The 18,490-nt window shown below is 49.2% G+C and overlaps 1 protein-coding gene across 6 annotated transcripts in view; it reads right to left on the minus strand.

Moving 5' to 3' along the window:
* Nucleotides 1-18,490, minus strand: part of LOC122385473 (protein piccolo-like) — a 159,557-nt gene that overhangs the window by 102,232 nt on the left and 38,835 nt on the right. For all 6 annotated transcript variants that reach the window (XM_043373790.1, XM_043373796.1, XM_043373792.1 and 3 more), the window contains 2 exons: nt 17,323-17,510; nt 15,006-15,517 (listed from right to left, as the gene is read on the minus strand). In XM_043373790.1, the coding sequence (XP_043229725.1) occupies nt 15,006-15,517; nt 17,323-17,510 (700 nt within the window). The remainder of the gene's footprint in view (nt 1-15,005; nt 15,518-17,322; nt 17,511-18,490) is intronic.

Below are 18,490 nucleotides of genomic sequence, written 5' to 3' on the forward strand. Positions count from 1 at the left end.
CATCCCGGCGTTCGGCGGGGGTTAATCCAAGCGTGACGCTGATTGGTTGGTCACGTCGCCACGCTCCCGATCCAGCCAATCAATGGTGTCGTGACACGACAGCAGCAGACGGCAGCCGGTCGTGCGCCGAGGTCAAAGGCCGTGAGCGGAGGCCACGATTCAGGAGAGGTAGGCTACGAAAACTGAACGGCACACTGCTGACAGCATATCAGGGGAGACCAAGTCCAATATCAACTTCGTGGAAGAGAACTTCAACCCGGTGCTTGCTCACCTTTTAGTTTTATTCCTTCTAACGTGGAACCACCACCAATGGCAGAGAACTAGCTCAGTCAGTCCTGAGCAGGATCAGAATTATGAAGGGACTGATCTGCTTCAGACATCAACAACACAAGATCCAAGTTCAGCCAATCACCCATCCCGTAGAAAATATCGCATCAACAACGAGACCAAACATTGGCATGGATAATGCTCACTAACCTGAGCTCGTAATCACTTAACCACTCCCAAAACCAGATTGACTTCTCAAAGCGTTCACCGGGTGCCAGCCGTCAGAAGTCGGGCCGAGTAAAAGGGCTCACCGATATCATCTTACAAAGTAACCCGTTCGAGTCGTCCTTCGGGCTGCCAGAGCCATCCTTACTAATGAACAAAACGGTCGTTAGCCAGCCGCGAGATGGTTTCTAGCTGGGCCTGGCAGCCATCGCTACAGACATCGACGGTTTTACAATGGAAAAGGAATGGTAGGCCAGCGGTTCAACGTCTGCCTGAAAGGAGGCCGTAAAGCGTTTCGATGAGAAAATAACCTTCCAGATTATACTACCAAATTGCGAGAGGGTGTCTCGAACGATGGTGTTGGGTCACAGTTCGCGCTTCCGCCTGTCACACCAAGAGATAAAGAGGGCTTCACACGCCGGAAACGAACAGATATGTAAGGCTGCTAACGCGAATATAATCAGTCAAAGGAGTGCTTCACACGATTGTAATACAGCGTCAGCGCCCACATGAACCGCGAAATTTTCATGAGAAGATACAGATGTCTAATAGATCATAGCTTGGATAAGGAATACGAAGACACCATTAAGTACACCTTGTCAAGGATGGCAGAATCGCGCTAACCGATAATCGGCCAGTCAAAGCGATCACATACATAAAGACCACCTAAAGATGTTTGTGAATTTATTGATACCTACTTAATTATCAACCCAGGCTGCATATTTCACACCTGAGCTAGCCCCACCACCCAGTCTCCTCTCCCTGAGCGCCGTCAGCCTGCGACTCTGTAATTAGCCGTGTCGGCGCGCTGCGACGGTCACGGCGCGGCCGTGCGCCACTAATGGCCTCAGGTGCGCCGCGCTCGTGTCGACGCCGCGGTCCCGTTCCCACAGTGGGTCGCAGCCGGCCTATATCGGTCGTGAATCGGCGGGATGCTCGGACCGATGAGTAGAGTAGCCAGGCTACCAATGCTGGTCGCCGGATGGACCGGCCACGGAGGCTGGATGGGGGTTGGGTGCGATCAGGTGGGCTGTGAGGGCGCAGTGGGGTCAGCGGGTCCGTTGAGGACTAGGTAATAGGCATGTGAAGTAGTGATGTCAATTTCAGAAATTTTGGAAACCAATACCAAACCGATACCGACCAAAACCACTGAGAGTATACCAAAACCGAACCGATTTTCAGAAATAGGGTGAAATACCGACTAGGTACCGAATTCAGGGAATCATGAAACAAATGCTTCAAACTTTCTCAAAACAAATGATAAGCATTGAAAGGTACCTAATACTTTAGAATAAGGCAACAAAAACAAGTCAGGAAATCTCTAAATTATTTCCAATGCAAAAAATATAACTGTATTGTGTAACTATTAACAAATATTCAGGTCAGTTACCTGGGATGTGGATTCAAGTCATCTGGATGAGGTGATAGGACAAGAACTTGAACCCTGAATCTCATCCATCTGATCCATGCCTGAACCATCAAACGTCCTTTCAGTTCAAGTCATTCAATTTGAGTCCAGTCAAGACAGGGTTACATGTGGTATCATGATCCAAAAATGGTAACCAAATGACAGTGATGGGCTGGGCTACACCATTAATGTAAACAAAATCCATGATACCTACAGTTCAACTCAAGTAGCAATGGTGACGATAGTGACGCAGCCAATTTTTCATCATAAACAAACGTTTAACACAACAAATCTTGATAAATAATTACTTACGAGGCACACTGATAGATAGCAGACACCACTGTAATGATATCGCGATGAAAGCTAAGTAAAATGTCCATAATTTTACAGAACCATTGACACGTGTCACGTGGCATCTCTTCCACAATGGCAGCCTTGCAGGCGGCCAGAGGTGAAATAAAGTGCCGTCACGGCGACGCACGGCGTATACCATACGAAACGCACGGAACTGCATAAAATAAAGTTTTCCTTTTTACACTTCGTACACTTAATTTAGAAATATGATGTTCATATTTTGGTATCTTAGAATTAATTCAAGAAAGATTGAAGGCCGCTATTGCTAAAAAAATGAAGAACCAGAAAAACAAATTTGCTCAATTATTTTCAATTCAGTCTACACGGATTTTTCGGCCGCCTTTCAATCTGTTAATCATCGTTTACTTCTCTTCAAGCTGAAAAATTCTCATCATTTATCTGACAAAATTTTGGACTGGTTCGAATCGTATCTGTCCGACAGGGAGCAAAGGGTGGTGGTGAACGGTAAAGTGTCCGAGTGGCGGAACGTGACGTCAGGCGTCCCAGAGGGGGCTCTTTTGGCACCTCTTTTATTCGCGCTTTTTATCAACGATTTGCCCATGGCTGTGAACTCATCTCATTGCATCATGTTTGCGGACGACGTTAAGTTGTATCACCGGGTTAGGTCAATGTCTGATTGTGAGCAGCTCCAGTCTGACCTTGATAATCTCAGCAGATGGTCGGCAGACTGGAAGCTGCACCTCAACCCGTCAAAGTGCTTCGCTTTCACACTGAGCTTGAGGTCGTCACCCGTGATGCACTCGTACGTTATTGATGGATCGGTTTTGCAGCGCGTTTCCGAAGTACGTGATTTAGGCGTAATGCTGGATTCAAAATTAACATTCTCGGCCCACATCAACCACATAGTTTCAAAAGCAAACAGAGCTCTCGGCGTTTTGATTAGGTCTTTTCAGACTGGCCTCCCGAATAAAAAATTCTGCATGAAAACCTTGCAGGCTACGTACTTTGCGAACATTCGGTCCATCTTGGAGTACGGGTGCGTCATTTGGGGCGGCGCGGCAAAGTCACATGTGGAGAGGCTGGAGCGAGTACAGCACAAATTTCTTATGTGGATGGCGTCGAAATCAAACAACATTGTGTTTAGCTCGCTGTCCTATGAACACCTGCTGCAGGTCTTTGAGATGCCCACTTTGAAAGCCAGGCGCATGCAATACGACATCATGTTTTTACGAAATGTTTGTCGCGGTCAGGTGGATACGCCATACCTCCTCAGCTGTTTTTCACTTCATGTACCCGGACGCACCACACGCCGACTTTCGCTCTTTGAGACTCCGTATGCCCGTGTGAACGCTGTGAAGACGGGAATTTTTAACCGGCTTCCTGAGATGATGAACAGCTTCCTGCGCGATGTTCCTAAAGCCGATGTTTTTGACATGAGCCTTTGTATGTTCAAAGGTCATGTCAGGAAGTATGTGAGAGCGATGCCATTGACATAGTGTTTTATCCATCATACTTCATGCTGTATACTTTTATCACAGTGCGTCTTGTTCTTAGTGTATACTTTTATTGATTAGTCATATTTATATTAGGTATATTTTTATAGCAGAGGCCAGTTTTACCAAAAAAATACCAGCCGGCCGCCGAAATAAAATATCCAGCCGAAAAAATAGCCGCCACACAGCCACGAGTTTCACCAACAAATAAATTCCAGCCAACATCGGCCGGAAATATTTGTCGCCGGCCGTCAGCTGATATTTTAATATCGATAATGGTCAAGGAGATTGATAAATTATTTAAAACATGTTTCAATTAAAGTTAAGCGTTTTTTTTTAATGCAAATACAACAAAGATTGAGAAATATTATTATTGGAAAACATAACATATATTTTCAAGAGTTGTAACCACAAAATAGACCATAATAAACTTGCCAATACAAGACCACCAAATTGTAAACCTACGTCATTTATGACGGTCACGATAGGAAGCGTGCGTTTTAGTGGATCTTTTTTTCCTGTCAGCCTATTATTTTTTCATTTTTACAATACCTTCAATTTGCAATTAACCTTTTTGTCTGCTTTTAGTTGCACCTTGTAGAAAATAATCGTGTCGAACGTGCACGCAATGTATGGACCCCCACTCCCACCTTTTATGAGGTGGGGACTATAATAGATGGGACCCGCTCCCGACGCGGGAGTCGCACCTCTTTCCTAGATGTCAAAAGAGTGGGGAAGAAGCGGCAAGCATTGTTCCCAGAGGCGCCACCTGAAGCTGGACGGACAGTTCCGCTGCCGAGCGAGTGAACTGCGGTGCTGCGAGGCGGCTTCGCGCGCACTGCATTACACCTACTTCTAGGACCAAGAGGGCTAAGGATTCGCCAAAGCCTATATGGGTAAAGCCTTGTGCCAAGGCGAGTGTCATACCTCAGGAAGATACCTACCCAGATTAACTGCACCGCGGTCATTGCAGGGCTGAGGGCGGTCGTTCGCCCCACTTCGGCGAGGTGGAGGTCATGCTGCCCGGCTAGGTGGTTTCAGCCGATATGCAGGCCCCGTTTGCCGGGCCCGGTCAAGACGAAGGAACGCCACACAGCAAACAATATAAGCTCCGGCCCCGCTACACTGGTCCGGCTCGTAACAATACCTGCGCTAGCTTCGTCGACCGTCGTTCGACTGCGCCCAGTACCGCTCAGTGGAGAGTCCTGCCGAACTCGTCCACGTGTGCCAAGATCATTCGTTGCGCACGGACACAATCGTCCGACGGAGACCGCTTTACATGATGATCGCGTGGTGACCACCTTTTCGCCGGCTTCCACGCCCAGTCGAGCCGTCTGGCTACGCCCCAACCAAATGATCGTTCTAAGCCTTTCGACTGGTTTGCAAAACTCGGGTCTAATATCGAAGTATTTGGGAGTTAGGACACGTTAAATCCGTGTTCATGAACAAATATACATTATACAACTAAAAACGCCTTACTTACTTTAAGTTTTCTGGGCTGATGACAAGGTAAACACCTATTCATTGTAATATTTCTAAAATGTAAATAAATCATGAGCGATGAGCGTAAAAAAGGTGAAAAAAACGATCAACTAGAAGCTAGCGTGGAAATCCACTGACGTAGGTCGGCTCGTACTGGCGCAGCTCGTACAGCGGCACCGGCGTCTCCCGCACCCGGCCGTCCACCTTGCCCGCCTGCGCCGTCAGCCGCTAGAAATGGCTGCGCTGCCGCTCAAACATTAGCGTGACCGCCTGGCCGGCCCGGCTAACGCGCGCCGTCCGACGCACGCAGTGTGCCTTCAACAGCGCCGGGATGTCGTACGACACGACCGCGTCCACGGCGTCCGCGTCAATACCGCGCGCCATAGCCTCGAGCACACCAGCATCTCAGCTGGCGCGCGCCGCCGCTGTCCCGCCGGCACTGCCCCAGGGAACTCGGCCTCGCGCGCGCCCAGCACCGACAGCGGTAGCTCCAGCTGGTGCGCCGCCTCGTTCCAGTTGACCAACACGAGCGAGCGCCGCCAGTCGGGCTGTCGGAGCAAATTGTGCATCAGCAGCGGCTTCAGCGGCTGCGGCGCCACCACGTTGAACGACTCGCTCAGCTCGGCCGGCGTGGTGAACCTGCCGACGAACTGACCGGGCAGTGCGACGGCGGCCGGCCGTGCCGGCCACAAGCAGTCGCGGCTGGAACAGCGACATTCGCTCCAGCTTCTCCGGCCTCCGGGTTCTGTGACAGGGTAGCCAAGAACGGCAGCTTCTGCAGCGGCAGGTGAGGCGCGCAGACGGCGGCGGCCGTCAGCCGGCCGGCGATGCAGGGCGGCGGGCCGTGGCTGCCGCCACCCGCTCCACCGCTTTCAGCCAGCCCGTCTCGGCCATCTCGATCACCCGGTCGGCTTCGTCGATCACCAGGTAGCGCAGGTGCGCTAGCGAGAAGCCCTCGGCGCTGGTTATGTGATCCATCAGCCAGCCAGGAGTGCTCACCACGATCAGCCAGGGAGACCGGGCCGCGCGGCCCCACCGCCACCAGTTGGTGCCCCCCCCCCCCCCTCGTGCCACTTCGTCTCCACCCAGCAGCCGGACGCAGAGCGGCGTGTCGGCGTCGTACTGGCGGAACACGGCGGGCACCTGAGCGGGCAGCGCCTGTGTGGGTAGCACAGCTAGCGCGCGCACCCGGCGGCCGGCGCACCGCGGCGCCGCGCCTGCACCAGCGGCAGCACGAACGGCAGCGTCTTACCGCGGCCGGCCGGCGCCGAGACGCAGAGGTCGGCCGGTGGCAGCGGCGACTCTGCGGCCGCCAGCAACTCGGGCAGCACCGTCACCTGCACCAGGAACACCTGTTCGATGCCCTCGGCGGCCAGCCGGGCGCGCAGCTCGGGGCAGAGCGCCGGCAGATTGGCCGGCGCCGGCCGCCGGTCGCCAATCGGCTCTGCGGGTGCGCCAGCCAGTCGGGCAGCGCACGCGGTGCACGGCCTGTCGGCTCGAGCGCTCGACCTCGTCCAGCACGGTGAAGTCGTCCGCGGCGGCGTCTCCGTCCGACTCGGAGGTGTCCTCACTGTCGTTATTGGCGACGGCGGCTGCCGCTGTGCGCTCAGTCAGGTCGGCCATCACAGCAACACTCGCCGATGATTGGCGTCATCGAAACCGTCGGACGACGGTGGATTCACCACCGTTTTTGCAGCAGAGACTGGAAAAACCTCAGCAATAAACAAGGAAAAACATCAGAACATGCCACAGCCCGCAATTGTGCATATTGTCATTTTATTTCTCACATGACAGAAAATATTGGCTGCCTTATTCTAGGAACTGGCATGAAAAACATAAGCTAAAATCAAGCTAAGTGAATTATTATTGTATTTCAACATGAGACCAGCGTAACGGACGGGCTGCATGAACATTTCGGCGCATGATCTGAAAACTCTGTGTGCAGAAATTTCAGCGCTGAGGTGAACAAATAACATTTCGACCGCAATTTGCCTGGTGCCTCCACAATTTAGCAAAACTAACTCACAATACTTACAGCCAGTTTTAACATGATCCCTGCATGACTCATGCATGCAAGATACACATGCATTCAATATCAGCACAGTGCACACTGCACACACATCAGTTATGGATTCATTTACATTTTACAACATTACTATTATTTTCTTTTCCTTCAATATTGGCAGCATGACTTGCTGAGTTCAGTGGCACAATCTTATGACAGCATTCAGCAAGTTTGTTCGGGTTCGCAACCATGCAAACTTTGCACGTTTTGCTTAAAAAACAAGCCTTTATACATTTCTTTCATGCTATTCAATTTCTTTTTTAAATTTATTCTATCTTGAGTTGAATTATCTTGAATTACTATCTTGAATTATAATATCTTGAAAATCTTGCCATTTTGGTCTTAGCAATGTCAATGCACCATGCCGCACAGCTCGAGTAAGTTCCACCCAAAAGTAGTAGTGGTATCAGTAGCTGGCACCTTGCAATGTCAAATGTAGATGAATATGTGAAAACAGTGACATATTTATTTAAAATCTTGAGTCCAATGAGCCTACCCTCTCTGCCTCTCCTTCCAGCATTTCTTCAAGCACCTTCGATTTTCGAAAATGACCTTCCATCATTATTTTCCACTTCCGTGCGAGCAATGAACTTGTAAGCTGACCACTAGGTAATGCGCTATCATCTTGCTGTTGGGTGCTGGTAGCAAAAAGATAATATAAAACGAAAAAACTAACACCACAACACCAAACACCCGTCTTAATGGTTCCTTTTGGTCCTGCCTGGTGACAAAGGCTCTTTCTTTACGCAATATCATCAGTATTCCTCTTCTAATCTTGAAGCCCAGATGCTTTACAAATTGGCCATGAATGATACTAAATTATTATATCAACTGAGAAGCGCAAATCACGATAATTAGTAACAAATGAGGCCAATTATCCCCACACGACATCAAAAAAATAGACGGGGTCGCCTGTCTATTTTTTGGGGCTGTTTTTCTACATATAATGGCGCAGATAAACACTCCATTAATGCCGCATTTGCCGTTGGTGAAACTCGTTGGCTATTTTTCTGGCTGATATTTTTTCACGCCGGCGGATATTTTTTCGCCTGGTTGGTGAAACTCGTCGGCTGGTTTTTGACAGAAAAATTGCGCCGGGCTGCTATTTTTCTGTTGGTAAAACTGGCCTCAGGTATATTTTCACCATATTTATTTTTACTATATGCTTTTATTGTGTAGGCATGTATGTAGCATGCAAAGCTAGTAGACTCTTATCTATTCTTTCTTTCGATGTAGGTATTCGTATGTTTTTGACTTCGCCTCTCAATGGGTACTGCCTGTTGGCGATGTTGTGAAATAAACAAATAAACAAATAAACAATTAGTTGTTGAGCTACATCGGGTTTTGGCGCAGCTGCGACATTTAAAAGTTCTTAGATGTGTTCAGTTTTAAAACTGCTATTTGCGATTCAAGCCAACACCCAATTATATTTTAGAAATGCTTTTGATTACATTGCTAGCGATTTCTATCTGTTGAGGAGAGCAGGAAAGAGAACACTAATTAAAAGAAATAAATTATCCACAGGATCTTTTTGAAGTTGACTGCGAAGTTGAGAATTTGTGGAATGTTGCGAATGTGGGATGATGATGAAGTGATAAATGCTGCCTTCAATATTAGATGATAATGGTGAAGCTAGTGCTATAAAAAACAGGGTTTTGATTTTTGGATAACGTAACTGCATTGCAGTGAAATGGAGAGCAAGACAAGGTCAAGATCAATCACAGACTCCTCAAAACAAAGTCAAATTTGTTACTAATGAAAGCTTTGGAAATTTTGAGTACCTAAGGTAGTTAAAGTGTGTTTTCCAGTATACAGTGAGTTAAACATTGATACATGTTTAGGTATGTCTTGCACATTAGCTTTTTTGTAAGATAATTATCCTCATGGTGTTGGAATTTGCTAGTACTGATAAGTTGCCATTTAACATTCGTAGACTGATGTGTTTGATGTTACAGTTAATGTGTTTGCCCATTTGTTATGACATCATGCATTTGGGAGAAATGTGTCATGGTTGTCCTTTTTCTTCATCCAATGTCATTTAGCAAATCAAATTTGAGTTCAGAAGGTTTATCAAAAATGTTTTCAATTTTTTATGACAGTAGTTGACTTTCATAATACCGACAAAATACCAAATGCTTTTAGTATAAAATACCGAATACCGAATCGGTATTGGTTCGGTATCGGTATACCGAAATATTGGTAACCGATTGACACCACTAATGTGAAGTGGATCCATTAGAGGACTGGATGGGGTCGGCTGGGCCGTGTTTGAGAGGAAATTCACGCGCTGGGTCAACCAATCGTGGCGAGGTAGCGCATTTATGTATTAGTGATGGCAGAAGCACCTCATGACATAACTGATTCAAATGGTGGAGCACGCACCAAGACCGTGCGAAAAAAAGCAATAAAAAAGACTATGTCGTGAATTACTAAACACACACAAATCCTTTGTGTAAAGCTCGTCCTGTTATAATCACCAAATAACACAAGCATATTGGACTCGGGCTATGCGAAATGTCCCGGAATAATCTCCAATATGTATCCTCGAAGACAAGAAGATAATAAATAATCGTTACTAGAATATCAACCGATAACCACGCTCCACACCCAATCCGTCAAGCAGATGGCGTTTTACTCCACGACTGCCAAACGGTCATCAGCACCAAGCATGGCCAGAGGGCTGGTGTCCGCTGGTTACCAATGCGGACAGTCCTGTCGATTACTGTAATCGATGATATAACTGTGAGAGCATGTTTGCGAATAACCATGGAAGCACGGCTGCGGCCGCGCAGCCGTCCCCGCTTCTTGACAAGTGGTGACGAATTGAAGCCGATTAGGCCGTATATGACTGCGGGCAAATCCGTCCTCAAACGAGTGGTGTTCTGTGTACCTATCCCTTCTACAGTCGACAGGGTCGTGTATGCCGCGGCCAATTTTGCATTGTATCAACCAAATTACCCAAAAAATAGTCACCAATGAATGCAATCATTTCGAGTACCTATGCCTAATGCTTGTCGAGGCTTCAACACACTACGAACTACAAAGCACGAATTCCCATGTAGTCCCTCGGTTCGGCAAGATAGATAAGCAGTGAGCACTCATGAATTACAACAGAATCCAGCCAGCTCGGAACTTATAGATGGAACACTCCAAGTTTACAGATAACCAGTCACCAACAGCACTCTCGGGACAAAGTTGAATCGTAACAGAAAACAAACGGCTCATCCCTCTGATCAAGGTCACTGTTCTGAAAGAACCCGGATCTCGGGGTGCCGAAGTTGTGGACGGAATCAGGGGACTCAACCAACCATGATGAGACAATAGGTATCTGTAGGTATATCAGTAAAGAGGTAAAGCTAAAAACGTCTGTAGCCGCAGGTACGAAAAGCCGTTATAGATGAATAGATCCTGATGCAGATAAAAAATAGTGCATGTCAATGTGATGAAACGAATCGCACGGTGCACGCAAGTGAATCCGTCATGACCTTGACCATGATTTTGTGACCGCCTGACACGCAAGACCGTAAATTACATTGCTAATTGTCCATCAAACGTGTAAGGCGTAATAATGGATCATGAAAAAGTCTAGATGTAACCCATTCTCATCCAACATCAGCGCATAACGCATTATGTGCTAGGTAGACCATTAGCCATGTCAATCGCCAAGAGTGCTTCACAACTGAAGAAGTTAGGTTAGGAGCCGAGCTTAGCCTGGTTTGAATACGAACGGTTTGTTTTACTAGCCACGACCACCGCAACCGAAAGAGATTCGGAGAAAACAAACCACCCATCACTAGTGCCAGAAACGCCGCGCATTTATGACGTCATGAGTGGCGACAGTGAAACGAAAAGGCGTTCGGGGTGTTGGGTAGTCAAAGACAAACAAAGTTCGGTCAGGCAGCCAGACACAAAAACAACAAGCGCGGCTGCGGTCTATGACCTCTAAATCTTCGAAATGGGCTGTTCCCTCAGGTCGGGAACGATGAAAACGGGGAGCTAAGAGCAGCAAATTATGATTTAATAATGTTTTACGACGCGTTGTTAGGCATAAGACGAGAATTGCCCAACAAATTTGGCTGTTTATTGTCACATTGTGAGTGAATTTGAGCGCATGGAACTTGGAAGAGAGGTGGTGTATAAGTCTAGCAGCAATTTTTTTTGCGCTTGCCGCATGTATACTCGGCCCCGGTTAGCAACATCTTCCATCTCCCTCACGCTGGGCTGACCGTTCGTTCCATTCCCACTAATTGCAATTTGCACACCTTACTGCACCGTTGCACAGGACAAAACAAGGTTTACCGCAGCGTGACACACGCCATATAAGGAAATAATCTCCTTTCATTTCATGGAAGTGAAGCCACTCCGCCGCTGATGTGCGTCATCTATTCGGAGCTGTTTGTTTGTGCCATCTCATCAGGTGGTATGTAGCCTTTTGCTCTCGGTTCCATCAACAGCTCTCTCCACTTCGTCTCCCAGCTCTGTCCAAAACTCCAATGGTCCGTATACAATGCCACAGCTTTCACAGTTCCGTTGACTTCTAAAGTGACATCTCCGGGCTTAGCTAAGAGACGCTGTGGGCTGTGGCCGACGTCTCCAAAAACCAACCATTGGACCGTGCAGGGTTCACCACGGCACGCCACCGTTTAGTCATCGTCACGTCAACGTCATCATCACCGGCGTCATCTCCGGCGTCATCGCGGCCTCATGAGGTCACGTCCTCTTCATCCGGCGCCCAGTAGCTCTCATCAATCACCAGTGGCGGTCGGGCCGCGACGTACTCGGAAGGATCAACACTGCTGCCGTGTTATTGATGGAGGAATCTGACGGATCCCACACCGTGACCTTGTCTGGCTGGCGAGAGCCGGGGAGTGTCCCCAGTTCGCTGACACCACCCACCACGAAGGGGAGCTTGGCCAAGAGCTGGCAGAAGTGTGTAGCTCTCTTGGCTGTGGTCAACATTAGTGAGCTGCTTGGCAGCCCATTCTGCAGCCGTCAGCCTGTCTGTAGGTCGGGTGTTCATCTTTGACAGCTGACAGGCTCTGCGCCCGTCAGCAGTCATCATGTATTAGCGTTCGAATGGCGCCCGCCGCATCTGTCTAACACCTTCGCGGGACGGCATGAGGTCTACAGTGTTAAGTCGAATTGACGCAGAACACTGAATATGTATGAAACAGAGCACAGGTGCTGGGGAACAGTATCGCGCCAAAGGTGAACACCATGTGGAAATGATCGATGCATTCGAACATCACCCCCACTCCCTCCCCCTCGCCCGACCCCACGGCACAGCTGGTGAGTGACATCACCCCACATAACGTGAATGTCCCGTGTTGAGCCCCAGCCGGCACCGGCCATATCTGTTTTCAGCTGCGAATCGAAGGTAGAACAGGCGGCTGTGAACCGGGCGAAATATTTATATTTAGCATTATATCCGACGTAGAAAGGACATACTTCGATGCGAAGATGAAGAAAGCCATCGGAATTATACATAGTGCGATTATCCAATATTTCATTATACGTAGCTAAGCAAAACCGTTCCAGCAAAAAAGGTGGGTATGAACGATAGGTAGGTATAATCGAGCAATACTAAAAGTTACTGCATTTGATAGCCAAAACTGAGCTCCACTGCACCATTCCGCAACATTAGTGGTTTTCACTGTAAGAATTTCAACTGAACTGATGGCCGCAAGGACGGGGATGCTCCCGATGGAATTAATTTTAGAAATGGCAGAAGGTCCACCAGCGAAGCGAGAGAGAGTTAATGGAGGGCGGTCACGGCTGACCAACGTGAAATCATTTCGATCAATAGAACGGCAGTGAAGGGTGACCTGAGCGAAATAATTCAGACAAGTGGAAATTCAATAACGCTTGACCGAATTGAGATAATGGGAACAAACGCTTCCGGATCCCTCATAAAATAGCAAAAGGCTTCGGTCAACTAAGTTGACACAAAACCACAAATTTGAAAGCCATAAAGCTTAACCTTCATGCATTTCGACTCATCTCTGCCCGTGCAATTTGTAAAGCCTCACCACGATGCAGTGGGGAGTTGCCATGAGAAATGGTATGTCTCCCACGAAATCCGGTTAGCGTCCGTCTTCCGCCTAGCTAAGCTCATGCCACTCCAATAATCTTCACTGATGCATGCGGCTTCGGGGAATATGCCCCAGTTCATGACGACCAAACAGTCTGTTGGATCACGGCCCCGAGTTTGCAGTGTTGAAGCCTGGTTCATAAGGTACTCAAACCAATGCTTCGTGCTTTGTGAATGTGAGAAACTCTGAGAGGGTACCAGCCTTTCACACAGTCTCCTACATAACATAATTGTTACGGCATTGGTATCTCAGAAGTTAGAGAAGCTACAGAAATACATACTCAGACAACCACATATTTACAGGAGGTCAAAAAGGACCTGCAATGTTTGACAAATTGTATGCATCAGTCCCAACATGTAGGATAGTTATCGAATATCCCAAATACCCAACTATCCACATATGGCAGGTCGGTGATATGGGCTTGTAACCATAGCCCTTTTGTGTCCGAAAGCCCCCTCATTCGCATTCCGCTCGCAGCAGACCGTTAACGTTGTCAGCAGGTCGTCCATGCACCACACGCCGTGTTCTGTACACACCGCTAACATCGACCGCATCGGGTCACGACCTTCCTCTCTCTCAACAAAACCTGCGCCGACACACGGTCACGCTCCTCGACCACCGGCGGGCTCCACACAGACACGCGCTGACCCGATGAAGAGTGAAATCCAGCCGCCACCGGCTACCACGTCCACCGCCGCGCCAGTCGACGTGGCTTTCCCGCCGGGCGGTCGGCCGGTCGGATGGGCGAGCGGTCGAACGGTCGGGCAGATTTCCGGTCGAGTGGTCGGAAGCACCCAACAGACAAAACACGCCACAGTTACTAGCCAGTCTTCGAGCGCCCCAGTGCCCGTTCAAGCAGCGAAGACGCCGCGCAGCTACCCTCAGGGCAGGCTGGTGTTACGCCATTGGCCCATTAGCGGTAATAGGCGGCTCGGGCGGGCCGCGGGTCGGACCCGGCAGCCACAAACTCACGTGGAAAGCCACCGGAGTGACGCCCGCCGGCTACCGGTCCAATGGAAGGCAGACAGGGTTTCGCCCACATGATTAATTCAGCCGTCAGTTCGGCCCTAGTCATAAATACGGGTTCTTCAAGTTTAATGGCCAAAATCAGTACATGAAGAAAGCAAGGAGCTAGAATGGCTCAAAGAAATGAATAAAAATGGACCACATCAAAAGGAATGATTGAATGGTGTGAAACGTTTTTTTGAGCATGATTATGATTATAATGGAAATCAGATGGATTAGTAACCTTGAAATCAGATGGATTAGTAACCTTTGATTCCACTGAAGAAGGTCCAGCACCGAAAATATATTTTGGATTTGTTTTTGGCTTACATTAGTTATGAGCAAAAGGTTACTAATCCATCTGATTTACATCAAAAGGAATGTGAAAGTGAAAACGACGAGGACCAGCTACAAAAAAGCTGCATTCTTTACTACGCTTGACAAATCGATACATGGCTCAAAATATCGATACAGGACCCCAATTCTGCGTATAACAAAATACAGGATTGTTTGATGCTCGTTACTTCGATGTGTTTTTCCTTTCAAGAGCTCGCAAAAATTCCTTTCCGGCAATCAAAGAAAAATTCAGAGTTTTTTCATGCGTTTCCTTCCTCCCCTTCCCCCTCCGCCCGTTTCCCCTTCTCCCCACTCACCTGAGACTTTTCCGGGAGCCGTTCTGGGTGCCTTTGGCGGGGGTCACGCCTTCGTACAGCCTGCTCTTCACCTCTCTCCGAGGTCGCGTCTTCTCCTCACTCTTATTCTGTTCGATTCGGTTCATCACAGCGTCCCAGCGGCCCTTGCGAGCGGGCCGGGCCGGCCGCCGCGCCGCCGCCGCCTCCGCCGCCGGAGAGGGCGACTCCAGCATCGAGCGCAGCTTGCTCTGGACGTTTCTGCGCGGCAGCGGGTGGTTCATCTTGATGGGTTCCTTCTTGGGCGGCGGCTCGCGGGCGCGGACCACGTGACTCGGGATCGGGTCACGACGACGGGCCGGCGGCGTTGGCTCCGGGGTGGCGGCAGCAGCGGCGGCGGTGGCGGGGGCGGCAGAAGTGGCAGTGGCGGCGGCGGCGGAGGGGGTGGACTCGGCAGAAGGCGGAAACTCCAGCTCGGAGGCAGATTCTCTCACAGGAGTGAGTGTCGTCTCCTCAGTCTCTTCTATGGCCTCGATCTGCGACAGAAACGGTGTGTGTCAGAAACGGTCTGCGACAAAAAAAAAACAATCGCAGTCAATGTGGGCTGAAAAATTTCGTAAGTGGTACTATACTAATATCAGCTAAAAAATACTTCACACAAAACACTTCAGCAAGACGGCATTGGAAAATGTACGCTGAAACTTGCAAAGTTCACTTATATAGAAAACCTTATCCGGTAACCAATTCCTGCAGAATACAGATGTTCAACGAAATCTTATCATTACATAACCACATCAGGACATATCCCGCCACATTACAGCCATAATCCTAGTCTGCGGATCACAGAGACGATACCACAGAGTTCGATACACCGCACCGGTGGGAACTCCTCTTCAACACATCCCGCGTGGGTCGGTGTGAACCACCCTTCTGGTGTAGCACGTCAGGAATCCCGCCAAACCACCCTTCAGCCTTCCGTCATGCCCCCCCCCCCCCCACAGGACATAGCTGCGATGTTGACGTGCATAAAAGCTCAGTTACCATTGTTCAGGGGTAGTTTTACACCACGTCTGGACCGCATCTTTGTTGAGTGTAACCTCCGGAGTGCCGGGGCGAAGGCCAAGGAACGGCCTTGGATCCGTTCGCTGGTCTAGTGATGCACAGTGAGGTGCAAGGAGAGCGAGGGCGGCGTCTTCTATTCACGTACGTGAATGAAAGTGATTAGGAGACGTCCGTTCAATTAGTTGCTCGTAGATGCATGTATGGTCTTGTACGGGAGGGTGACAGGGAAGGCTAACACGAAGGGATCTTCTAATTAAATCCAAGTACACTTGCAATGCGTAGGACAGCTTTTTACGCACCAAGTCCAAATAAACACCATCAATTTCGTTCTAGAGATGCCCCACTTCATTAACATAGTGCATTGAAAAGGCAGCACTAATTTCAAATCTACCACGTTTCAGACACATAACGCGACATTGAACTTGACCACGAATTGAAGGTCGAAGCCCAATGCTCTGCTAGATATCAGCTCAGACAATCGATGACCTATCTATAACCCTTGAAAGCCGCGGTCAAGAGCGACATAGCCTTTAGCCGCGGTGACAAGTCGCATGAGCCCTGAACTCTATTGGTCATGGTCGTCCTCTTAACGAATGACAATTTGTCATCGTCTGTCCCTCGTCACCGACATGACCCCGTCAAAGCCCGGGTCACTGAAAGGTCATTGTTCACTTACGAAAGCCGGGCAGGCGGGCTAACACGGAAAACGTACTTATCGGCTGACCCTAGTGTCTGTGCAATGTCTTGCTAAGGCACACGACACCCGGCCAATGCATTAGCTATGTCGGGATGGCTGAGCGATTCCCGGTACCCATGGCGGATGGGTTCTGTTGGCCTTTTAATCCGTGAGCTACCTGACGGTTACAAGCCGCTCGCTTGGATGAACATTGAGGATAGGCGATTCTTGTTACGTCTAAATTCTTGAAAAGATAAAGGTGGATAAAGCAATACGAATTGAATGCATTGAGGAATGAATATCACATTGGATAACGCTTGGTTGAAGCGATCACCGCGGTTCAAAGGTCGATGCCTACTAAGCTGAGCTCATTTTCCCCAACTCAACCCCAAGAACCACGGCCCATCCTATGATGGCTCCGATTCGTCAATGCTCGCTGACTCACCCACGACTCACCCGCCAGCCCCGGCTAAAAACTTCCCCTCAGATTTACCGATGCACAGGTCCCCCGCTCCTAACAACTTACAGGCCACCTGACTCCCCGTGTCAACCGACTCCACTCAATCTTACAACTCGTCTCAACTCCCCAACTCCTTGACTCACCGGTTCACGATCGGGCTCCACGGAGCGGCGCGACTCGGCGTCCGAGTAGACTCCGCTCGACTCCATGTCGTCAGTGAGTCGATGCTCAGCCTCTGACTCCGTGCCGGCCGCTCCCTCGCTGCAGAAGTCAGAGTCGGTGAGGACGTCCAGTCGCGGCGGAGGTCGAGTCGGGTCCTCGTTCGGCGTGCCTGGGGGCAGAGAGGTCACATGCGGTCACGAGAGAATTTTGTGCTGAAGTTTCGGATTCACAACAGTGATATGTATCAGTTTCAACACGTATAATATCTTACAGTTGACGGCTTTTGTTCAAAATCGACCACAGTTAGCACCGAGGCGTGAAACACGTTCATTTTCAACGGTTATCTAAATACACAAAGTCATCTGACAATTATTCTGAAGGAGTCTGAAGGAGCAAGCCAATCAGCTCAAGTTGGTCCTATGTCTTAAGCTTCAGCTGGAAGTCAACATGAAAGGCACGGGTTGCAGGGATTGCGATGCTTCCATGTAAGGCACAGTGCGCTGGGTCAGCGGCACGCGTTCTGCCCCCCCCCCCCCACTACAATAGAGGGGGAGGACCGGTATGCACCCCCCCCCCCCATGAGAGGCCACCAGGTTACCGGAAAAACAAGTTGCGTGGGATCACTCTTATGTGACCAGGCACTACAGGAGCTTCTCACTTCGGTACCGGTTCATGAAGGAGTTTTGCTTCCGGAAAGCTTATAACCTCCCCCTGAGCGTGCTGTAAGAATCGGTTCCTGTTGTAGGTCACGCAAGTTCCGCAGCGTATGTAGGATTGAAAACGTGTTCCTATTCAGCGTTCATCGTCCTCGTTCTCGTCCTCACGGTATCACATCCCATATATCCTTTAACTACTCTGCTTGGTTCAACATGTGAAAGGAAGTGACCGAGACAGTCAACACATGTTGTTTGTTGTCGTCCACCCATGCAACACGTCATAGTGAACGGAACGTACCCACATAAGGCGCATATTTTATGGTGTTTATTCACTGTCACTGCATACAATGTCAGCAGTGTTATGTGTTTGAAATAGCACCGCCGTTGCTTGGCAACCACTAATAAATAGTGCCGGCGATGTCACAGAGGTGCTCGCAGTGGAGCCCATCAATACGAGTCTGGTTTGTAACGAGTCGGCTCATGCCTTGCAGTC

This window comes from Amphibalanus amphitrite, unplaced genomic scaffold (assembly GCF_019059575.1).
Source record: "Amphibalanus amphitrite isolate SeventyFive unplaced genomic scaffold, NRLGWU_Aamphi_draft 000220F_arrow, whole genome shotgun sequence".
In the NCBI taxonomy this organism is placed as follows: Eukaryota; Metazoa; Arthropoda; class Thecostraca; order Balanomorpha; family Balanidae; genus Amphibalanus; species Amphibalanus amphitrite.